Raw genomic sequence first — 10,766 nt, forward strand, 5'->3', positions numbered from 1 at the left:
CTGAATCACTATGCTGTACACCTGAAACTAACAGAATATTGTAAATCAACTATATACTTCAATTTAAGAAAACTATTGGGATGGTCTCCACCTGGGTGTGAATGGGAAGAGACAGAAGTGGCTACAGCGACCAACCAATCCCACTAATATGTAAACTGTCTCACAGAAAAGATAAACACTTATGTATGCATATTTGAATGAAAATGTCTGGACGAGTATTTACCAAAATATTAACAATGTTTATCTTTGAGTGTTGGGATTTGGGAGAATCTTTACTTTCTTCTTGATATCTTTCAGTTTTTCAATGTCCTACAATGAACACATTTTTATCATTAGGGGAAAAAAAGAAAAGCTATTTCCATTAAAAGAAAAATCCACAGGAAGATAAGGGAGTTTTTATCTGATGGGCATGCGTTTTTGCAATAAAGTATGAGGCAAAGTCAACAGCAGACAGTAGGAGGGAGAGATTTGAAGAATGTGAGGAAGGTAAGAAACAGTTGTCTCAGAGAGCAGGGGAATCAGAGAGAAAAAGATGATTTCCGGCACAAATCCTCTTTGAGGGCCTGATCAAGGTTGATGATCATTAATCTGCCCAGCTGTGTGATTGCCTCCAACAATCCTGAGCTACACAGGTGACAGTATGGAGAAGATGTTTGGATTCCTCCGGGTGGGGTGGAGAGGACTCGGGAGTATTGCCTAGTGAGGTGAAGATATTCGCAAGAGTGATAATGATAATAAATTCAGAAATTTAAGTGGTAAAGGGAACAAGCAAAGATTGGAGGAAACTGATAAACACAGAGAAGGTGTATCTGGGGAGCAGGGGAGTGTGAATTGGAGGATTCACGAGGTCAAAGAATTGTTGCAGTGGGGTTACTTGAGCAAATGAGCTGGAGCTTGGGAAGATGTAGACAGAGAATTTGATGTTTGAAATAGTGATTTCAGAGGTGACATTCTGGCAAAATCTAGGATATAACCATATGAGTAGGTAGCTGAGGTTAATTCATTGAAACAAATCACAGACCCACTCTCTCCTTCACATATTATAACACTCTTATCCACACACTTCCTGCCTTTTACTTGCAGGCCCTGGAATTGAGTTCTAGAGTGACTGGAATCTGCCTTTCCTGCCTTCTTTTTCCACTTCACCACTTCAAAATCCTAGGCTCTGGGCAAACTGAATTATAAACTTTCCCATCTTCTTGCCTTTGTGCACAAGGTTCCCTCTTCCTGAAATGCTCTCCCACCATATATGAAATTACGTATTTTACCCATCCTTTAAAGCACAGCTTAAAAGCCTCAGCTTCCATGAAGACTTCACAGAACTCCTTCATGTGAATTCCCATGGTACTTCGTTCAGACCTCTCTTAGACCTCTATTATTTCCCACTTTGTGTCTGTACTTATTTGGGCCAATTTTATCTCTGGCTCCTTGAGGAGATCAAGGTTAGACCATGCCTAAAGCAATTTTCTACTCCAGCGTCAAGCATAGTGTCCTACGGAGATATTATTCACTGTGTTAACTGTTTCCAAAATATGGTGTATGCAATTATTTTAGGTGGTGCACAGCCAAACATTTTTTAATAGTTGGATATTTTAATGTGTATTAGGAAAATACTTTGTTTTCCACTTATGATAGTGGTAAATGTTTTCTTTTTTAAAGAAGTGTATTTAAGCTTAAAATTTGGTGTTTTTTTTTAAATAGTACAGGAATTACACAAAAAGAGAAAAATTCATGACGGCTATACTTACCTGTCTGAGGTCTGGGAAACACGGCACTGAATGAAAAAAGACCTAGAGTACCAAATCAAAGAACTACTCCTTCCTCCACAAAAGATTTATTTAAACAGTAGTGCCGGGATTTATCGCTCTCTCCACTGACAATCTCCTTTAAGCATGTAAATGCAAGAATTGCCCATCTTGAAACAAAACAAAAAACCCAAACCTCTCCTTCAGCTCCCTCCAGCGGTGCCCTGAAATGCTCGCCTATAGCCCAGGTCCTCTTCCTCACCCTCCATTCACAATCCACTGCAGTCCCCCCCACCATCTTGACAGAAACTGTTCTTGAAGTGATCAATTACCTACTAACTGACAAAACCAATGAACCCTTTCTGTCCTCATCTTATTTAACTCGGCTCTCTAGGCAGCATTTGGCATTGTTGACTGCTACCTGAGAGGTCCCTTCCTCCCTAGACTTCCACATCACTCTCCTGTTTCCACCTCCTCCTACACTGAGTCCTCCTCCTCCTGTATCACTTCAATGTTAGAGTTCCTCCAATCTTTTACTATCATAGTGATTTTTAAAAGGAATTTAAAAACTAATGTTTGGGGACTTCCCTGGCGGTCCAGTGGTTGACTCCACGCTTCCACCACAGGGGACATACGTTGGATCCCTGGACAGGGAACTAAGATCCCATACGTGCAACCAAAAAAAATTTTTCTTTTTAATTTTTTAAAAAATAAAATAATGTTTGTACCTGGTGAAAAACTGAAAAAGTACAGAGGAGAAACCAGAGGTTTCTGGTTAATTTTTCAAAAAGAATAAAAGGTATAAATGCATCCTCTTTTGCTCTTTCACACAAATATTCTGCACCTTGGGGTTTTTGTTCCATTTTGTTTTGTCTCTACTTAAAGTGTGACTTGGAGCTCTTTCCATATCACCTCTTGGCACATATAATTCTATCTTTTTTTTCTCTTTTTTTGAGTAAATGCCATGTTGTTTTATTTAACCTAGATTTATAATGAGCTTTTATGTCCAGGAAAGCAAGATCTCATCTTTTAAATGGCTGTATGTCTTCCACTGAATTAATATAACTTAACTAGTTCCTGGCCAGTGCACATCAGGTAGCTTCCAAGTTTTACGCTATTATGAATAATGTTACTGTAAATATCCTCATATACGTAAATTTTTAATTCCTATAAATGAAATTGTCAGATCAAAAAGAATGTGTTTTTAATTCTGGTATCATCAAATTACCCTCCGCAAAAGTCACAAGAATGTATATCCCCATCATGTATAAGACTGCCTGTTTACCCTCACTTTTGCCAATGCCTTGTCATCGAAATTTGTTTTGCCAGTCTGGAAGGTAAGAACTGAATTCTCATGGTTGTTTTAATTAGCATTTCTTATTGAGTGAGGTTCAGTATCTTTTTTTATATTTGTTGGTATCTTATATTCTTTTTCTGAACACTATAACCTGTACTCATTTTTCTGTCAAGTTATTCATCTTTCTTATTTTTTATGAGTTCTTTGTACATAAAGGAAATGATATCATTTGTGCTTCAAAAGTTTGATTGTTTATTTTGCCCCAAGGCAATCTTTAGCCCCACACACAGCTTCCATTACATACTCATTTGCCCTCTGAGTTGATGATTCCTAAATCTGTAACTCTAGCCTAGCTCCAAGTTCCAATGGGTGATTATGTATCTTCACCTATATGAAGCTAAACTCATGTACATGTTTATAAACTCAGCATATCTGGAACTGAATTTATCTTTCCCCAGATATGCTCTTCCTCTTACGCTCTCCATCTTGGCTAATAATTTGACCATTCACCCAGAAAGTTCACCCAGAAATCTAAGTCGTCCACTTCTTTCTTAGCTCCAACATCCAAATGACCAAAAATCCTGAAATATTTTGCCCAAATGACTATGATGCTCTTCTAACTAATTACTGCTAGCAATGTCACACAGTGGTTAAAGAGCACAGGCTGCAGAGTCAGAACTGGGTGCATATCCCGGCCCTGATCACTCCAAGTTATGTGACCTACAGCATATCTCTTACCACAAACCTGTTTTCCTCATCTGTAAAAAATAATTACCATAACATCTACTTCATTGGGTCATTGCAAGAACTAAAAAGAGATTATATGCACAGTATCTGACATAAAATAAATACTGAATAAATGGCAGCTATTATCACACTGCTCTAACTTCCCCCACCCTCTTCCAAGCCATCCTCCTTGCTGCTGCCAGACTAATAAATCCAACCACCCCTTTTGCTTGGAATCATTCAGTGACAACACCCCCTCCCCCGCTCCACACACACACACCATTTTAAGATAACATCTGAATTCCTAGGTAGGGTATACAAGGCTATTCGTGTGGTCTCTTACCTTTCACCACAACCCCATATATGCTGCCCTCCAGCCACATTAAACTATGTCATACCCCCAACACAGTACACCTTTTCACACTGTTCACTGGCAGATAAGCCCTCCCCCTCAGTCCACTTCATAAACACCTACTCAAGGGAATTCACTGGCGGTCCAGTGGTTAGGACTCCGCGCTTTCACTGCAGAGGGTCCGGGTTTAATCCCTGGTCGGGGAACTAAGATCCCACAAGCCGCAGGGTGCACTCAGGTCAAGCACATCCTTCTTTGTGCCTCTGCAGCTCTCGGCACTTACCCCTGCCCTGAGACAAATCGCATTGTTTCCTGTTTACCTGCTTGTCTCCCCCACTAGATCGTGAGTTCCTTGAGGGCAGGGACTATGTTTTATTCATGTTCGTATCCGCAGCACCCAGCACGGGCCTAGCATTTTACAGGCGCTCCTCATATGTTTGCTGAGTAAATGGAGGAATGAATAGTTCTTGGTCTGAGCAGCTCTAACCTCTGTTTCCTTACAACAACCAGTAGCTATACATATACACAGTCCTTTACCCATCCTCTCCTATTGTCCACCCCTTCCCAGAAGTACTAAACACCACAGCCAAAATTTCTGTTGTCCAGGTAGTCATAGGAGTCTGGGACTGGTCCAACTAGGAGGGGTGGAACAGAAGACAATGGTCTCAGTGTAGGCCCTGACCAATGCCAGTGTTGAGATCAGAGTCCACCCCCAAATCCTAGAGACGAGTCTTGCTGTCTACTGATTCAGAACCTAACCTTTTGTGTAGCAAGGGGAAAACATATCTCAAGATCGTTCCTTGAAGTGTGACTAGACTTGATGGCTACTTACACCACCCTACTCAAACCCCAAGCCAACAAGAAAGCACACACAGGCACAGCAGATACTTTTGCGGTGACGGCAGCAAACAAAGGACACTTATCTGAAGCTCTCCACACTGAAAGTCAGGCTCCATATCATCTCCAGTAAGCAAAGAACAAGACATAGTTTCTATTTCTAGTTTCTTTTAATAATTTTTTAAAAGCCAGTAAGCAGCTACAGATACAGTTAAAAAGTAGACGAGTGAAAAAAAAAAGACAAGAAAGAGCAGACACATCCTTCACTCCACAATAAATACAGAGCTCTATCTGTGTTGCCCCACCAACATCCCATGGGAAGCCTAGCTCTCTGTGTGGTCAGGAGTACTCTCCATTATTGTGCGGGGAGAACAGACAGCATTCAGGTGTGATGATGTCAAATCGAATGTGTACAGGCACTGCTGAGATCCAGGTCTACAGTTTTGGCCCTAGACTTGAGTGGGGGTTGGTCACTCTTAACCTCTTCCAGGCTGTGCTGCATCCCATAGCCGAAGTAGATAGCAAACCCTAGTAGGGAAAGGTAGCTGTGAGGTAGGGAAAATAGTGGCCTGTAAAAGCTTACTAGGGCTCCTACTCAAGAGGGAAAGGAGGTGGGAAAGGAGACCCGAGAGGCCTACTCTTCCCAAGTGGATACCTACCAATCAGCATCCAGACCCCAAATCGGGCCCAGGTACCAGCTGTCATCTGCATCATAAGGTAAATATTCACAAAGATGCTCATTAGTGGGAGGAGAGGCAAAGCAGGTACCTGGGAACAAAGCAAAATCTTCTTTGTACAGACCACAGGGTGATATAGAAAGAGATCCCTAACCTACTCAAGCCAGGAAAGGGAGAGTCCGACTCCTCCTCATGCTGTGTATTTCAGTGTCCATTCATGTAGTGTACCTCATATGGGACTCCAAGAATATGCAGAATTTGTGGAAATGTAAAAGGAAGGGTCAGAGAAGACATCTTTGGCCTAGGTATCTCCTATATCTTTCCCTTCTTGTCCAATGAAAGAATATGTATGAGACTGCAAGGTATCTGGAACGTATTCTTCCAAGATGGGTTGGTGGAGGGGAAAAAAAGAGGTCATTTACCTTAAAGTGAAGTGGAGTGGAGCTCTGTGGCTGTCTCCAGATGACTCCAGTGATCCCAGTAATGAGCATCAGGAGCAGCACAAACACTGCAATCCACACTGGGTCTCCAGAAAGCAGTGGAGTGGACCACTGGGCCAGCACCAGGCAAAGGACACTCAGCAGTAGAGCTTCAAGGGTCAAGTTGAGAAACATCAAAACCAGTTCTTGAGAGCAACATATTAAGACATTAGGCACCCCGCTCCAAGGAGGGTCACCCTCTCTCAGCCACCAAATGCCACACACTCCCCTCCTTCCCATCGTGCTGACCCAAGAGAAAAATGCCAATGCTCACCAAGTAGTGAGGAACAAACATAGACAACTTGGCCAGAGAGTGGAGTGGGGATGGAGTTGAGTGGACAAAATAGTCCCTGTAGGGTCAGCTTCTCTGCTTCATGGATCTTCTCCTCCTGCAACTCCACTTCACCTTCCTCATTCCTCATCTCCTGGTCAGGCTGATACCTGAGACAAGAGGAAGATGGCAGTATTAAGAACAACCCTTAACCACTATACCATCTTCTCCCAGGCAGCTTAACCTTCCTCGTCACCATTAAGGGTAGCCACTCTTTTTGGCAGGGAGGGATGTCCCTATTCCTCAAGGAAAGTCAGGATGATGAAGGAAGAGAAGGAGGAGCAGGTCCCCATCACTCCTCATCTCAGACTCAAAACCCAAACCACAGCATGCAGAGGAAAGGAGTCTCACCTGAGGATGAGAACACAAATAGCCACCAGGGAGTAAGCAAGCAGGGTCCCAATTGACATGAGGTCCACCAGATCAGTGAGTTCAAAGAGGAATGCCATGAATGCTGAAATTGATGGGCAGAAAACATGAGCAAAGGCAAGAGCAAAGTGAACGGAGTTGCTGAAACAACGAGGGGAAGGGCAAAGAAGAGTTTTCACCTGCGATAATGCCAGAGACCACAGTGGCCACGATGGGGGTGTGTGTGCCGGTGTAGATCCGGGCAAGGACACGAAACAGGAGGCCATCCTCTGCCATCGCGTAGATCACCCGAGGCATGGGGAACATAGAGCCCAAGAGGCTGGAGAGAAGTACGCCCAGAGCGGCGTTGACGGGGCATCTCTCTCCTCAGGACTGTGAGCTTAACGAGTCTCCACCTTCTGCTCACAGCCGTTTTAGGGACTACTTAAGGGCCTTTTAAGGGGTATTCTCTGGTGTGGAACGCTATCACCTGAGACTCTGACAGCAGAGGAAAACAAACATTTGACACTGACCTGGTAGAAAGAGCACAGAGGGATCCGATGGCTACAACATAGCGGGCAGGGTCCCATCCAGTATAGAGAAAGGCCTCAGGCAAGGGGCTCTCGGGTTGAAGCTGATAGTAAGGCATCATGAGTGTGAGTGCCGAAGAGACACCAAAATAGGCCAAAAAGCAGACGAAGAGTGAAATCACAATGCCTGTGGGGATGGAACGCTGGGGATTCTGGGCCTCTTCCCCTGCAGGAAGGGGCACAAGGTTCTGAATCAGAGAAGCAGGCTCGCTCCTCTACCACTCCAACCCGCACACCGCCTGAGCACACGCAGATGCCCAAGCCCCAGACAGAACGGAATGACTGTGTTACCAGTGGTAGCAATACAGTCGAAACCAACAAATGCATAGAAACAGGTCGCTGCTCCACGGAGAATCCCCTCGAAGCCGAAAGGCACAAACCCTCCAGAGCCCAGAGGGCCCAAGCTAAAGTGAAAGAAGGGGTAGAAAAGGTAAGAGCGTGTTCAGCCAACTCTTGTTCCTTTTCTCTAAGGCCCAACTATTTAGCTGGGTCTTCAAGGCCTAGGCTCCCATTCCTCCCCACTGCCAATCCAGAATCCCTCAGCGCAGATCCCTCTGTTCCCCGTCATGCTCCCAGCTCTGCATCTCCTGAATCTCCTAACCTATAGGTGTCATTGAGTCCAGCCACGGCCAGTTTGTAGTCCTCTTCTGTGAGCTTCCAGTTGTGCAGATCTCCCTTAATGAAGCCAGAGATGATGACAAAACCGAGAACCAAAAGATTCACCACCGTGAACACTTTGGTAACCAGGGCTGACTCACTAGCCCCCAGAGCCAGCAATCCTGTGGGAAAGAAAGGCCTCAGTCCAAGCTTTGTTTCCTTGCCTCTATGTGCAGACCTTTCCTTCCCAGCTTCTTCTTTCTCACTGCTCTCACCTCCACAAGCTCCCAGGCCTAGTCCCCACTAGCCCCACCCCCGTCACTGTCCCTGTCCCTTGCCTCACCGGTGAGCAACAACACAAGGCCCATAGCAAAAAAGTCTGGATATTCTGCGAGGACATGGGGAACGTGCAGTGAGATGCTCCCCTGCAGGGTCTGAGAGATGTGGTTCCCAATCAGGTTGTCAAAAGCTGAGCTCCAGGCCCGGGCCACACTGGCTGTACCTGGTGGACCAGAGGCAGAAACACGGGGTCAAGTTTCCTCTCTCCTCTCCTCCCTCCCCCAGACCAGTCTCACAAGAATACCTGCTATTTTCACCTACTCTTACCTTTTAAGAACCAAAGCCAGTCAATTAAGGACACCAAGACAGAGGTAAGTAGAACAAACAATTTCTCCACAACTTCAACCCTCCCAGCCCCCCAACAAATACACGCATTTATGGATATTTAAGTCCTGTGAATGAACACCTCACTTCACCACTCCACCCAGATTTCCTGACTCCATGCCCCTTCATTGGTTGTGCAGTTGCCCCCTGCCCCACCATCTCACCGATGACATAGGAGAGGATGAGGTTCCAGCCAGTGGTGAAGGCCCAGAGTTCACCCACAGTGACATAGCTGTACAGATACGCAGAACCAGAACGGGGAACCCGAGCACCAAACTCCGCATAGCACAGCCCAGCCAACATAGAAGATAGGGCAGCCACCAAAAAGCAGATCACAATGGATGGTCCTGCTTTATCTTTGGCCACCTCGCCAGCCAGGACATACACGCCTGCACCCAATGTGCTGCCCACACCTAGGGCCACTAAATCCAGAGTGGTCAGGCATCTAGCAAGGCGAGTCTCAGCCATGCCTGGCTCCAGTGTACGTCTGCGTACCAGCTTTTGACCAAATCTGCAAAGCGCCTGCCACAGCATTCTGGCTGGAATTGAAGAGGATGCTAGGAAGGATCTGGTGAAAAACAAGACAAAAGACCTTCAATAGGGCTCATTATCCCTAAGCTCTAAGAGTGAATTACAATACCCACTCCACCAAGTAAAGGAGCTGGGGGGGGGGATGGGAGGAGGATGTTGAAGGGACAAAGGCAAGTCACTTTTCCTCTAACCTCAGTTTCTTCATATGCAAGTAGGAATAACAATACCTCACAGGTTTGTGGAAGGACTAATTTCAGAAAAGGCATGTGAAACCTCCCGATAGTTCAGTGGCCTGGCACCTAGTAGGTGATCAATCAATATTAGTCTCTTCTTTCTTTGGCGGGGAAACTATAGCGTTTATCCTAGACCCCAACCCAGGAGCCAGAGAAGCTCAATTGTGTCCGTTCCCTGGCCTGTGGTTCTTTGGGGATTAAACAGAACTCAACCCAGTAAAAGCCAGCAGCTCTGGGGAGAACCCCCTTCTCACACCCAATATCCACATTCCTTTTCGGCGCTCGCCCCCAGGGCTTCAAATAAGCAAGGTTCCTAGATCTCCCGGAGGGAGGGGGGACCGACCTCGGCTACAGATCAAAAGTGAGCACCGACTCAGTTCCATCCTGCCTCTCCAAGCCCACACTGTGTAACTGGCGCTGCCATCGCCCAGGGGGGTAAGCAAATGTTCCCCCACTTCCTCCCGCCCCGCAAGGCTGACCAGCAAGGATCAACAGTGAGGCGGGGCTTCGACATCTAAAGATTTGGAGACGCCCCCAGAGAGGGGCCCCTGAGCAGCCAGAAATTGCTCACACCCGAGAGGAGGGGTTCCGCCCTATGCCCCGCGACTCAGCTCCCAGTTTCTTATGCCCCCATCTAGAAAAGGTCTGGGGCTGAGGTGGAAATGGGAGCCTTGGCTCCCAGGGCTGGGGTCTCGCCAGCAACAGGTCACGGCCGTGTTGATGCAACTGCATGCCATGGTTGCCAGAGAATCCTAGGTATGCCCAGACCCTCGCCCGCCCCCTCCGACACACTTGTCGGCCTCCAACGCTTACCGGGGAGCTTTTGCAAGCCCAGAGCGCGGAGCGTCTCGGATAGGGTTCGGTGAGGCTGAGTTCAGCCGAGTTGGGTTGGGGATGCCGAGCTCGGTTGCTCAAGCTTCAAAGCTGCTGCTTGGGGTCGTTGCGCGCCAAGCGCCCGTTTTATACACCCGGAGGCGGAGCCGGTAACGTCATGAAATCCCACCCCCAATCCTCCTCGCTAGACCACACACACCCCTCTCTCTCTCGCCCGCCCCTCCCTCCCTCTCTCTCTTTCTCTCTCTCTCTCCCCAGCTTTGCAAAAGGGATTGCGTGGGGCCTGACATTGCTTCCCACTTGCAAAAGCAAGACGAGCGTGGCAGGGAGCGAGAAAGGGGGGAGGGCAGCCTTTTCCCATTCTCCTCGCTGAGCGTCAGAGCCGGACAATAAGAGGCTTCCTGGCCTGAAACCCCAGGGGATTTTCTACCTTTGTGCCTTGATAGTCAGAATCGGTGATTGGCAGGAGTGGGGGAGGGGGGTGAGAGGTGGAGGGGAAAACAGCACCGGGGAGTCTCCAACTCAA

The 10,766-nt window shown here is 46.7% G+C and overlaps 1 protein-coding gene across 1 annotated transcript; it reads right to left on the bottom strand.

Moving 5' to 3' along the window:
* Positions 1-5,354: 5,354 nt before the first annotated feature.
* SLC7A3 (solute carrier family 7 member 3) lies at positions 5,355-9,176 on the bottom strand (the record flags this gene model as incomplete). The annotated part of the gene is made up of 11 exons (XM_082681641.1): positions 5,355-5,485; positions 5,617-5,725; positions 6,057-6,223; positions 6,388-6,554; positions 6,796-6,898; positions 6,993-7,132; positions 7,326-7,548; positions 7,674-7,786; positions 7,984-8,161; positions 8,323-8,481; positions 8,807-9,176. The coding sequence occupies 11 exons, from the start codon at positions 9,174-9,176 to the stop codon at positions 5,355-5,357; spliced, it is 1,860 nt and encodes a 619-aa protein (XP_082537767.1).
* Between the last annotated feature and the right edge of the window lie 1,590 nt (positions 9,177-10,766).

This window comes from Grampus griseus (assembly GCF_964374135.1).
Source record: "Grampus griseus genome assembly, chromosome: X".
In the NCBI taxonomy this organism is placed as follows: Eukaryota; Metazoa; Chordata; class Mammalia; order Artiodactyla; family Delphinidae; genus Grampus; species Grampus griseus.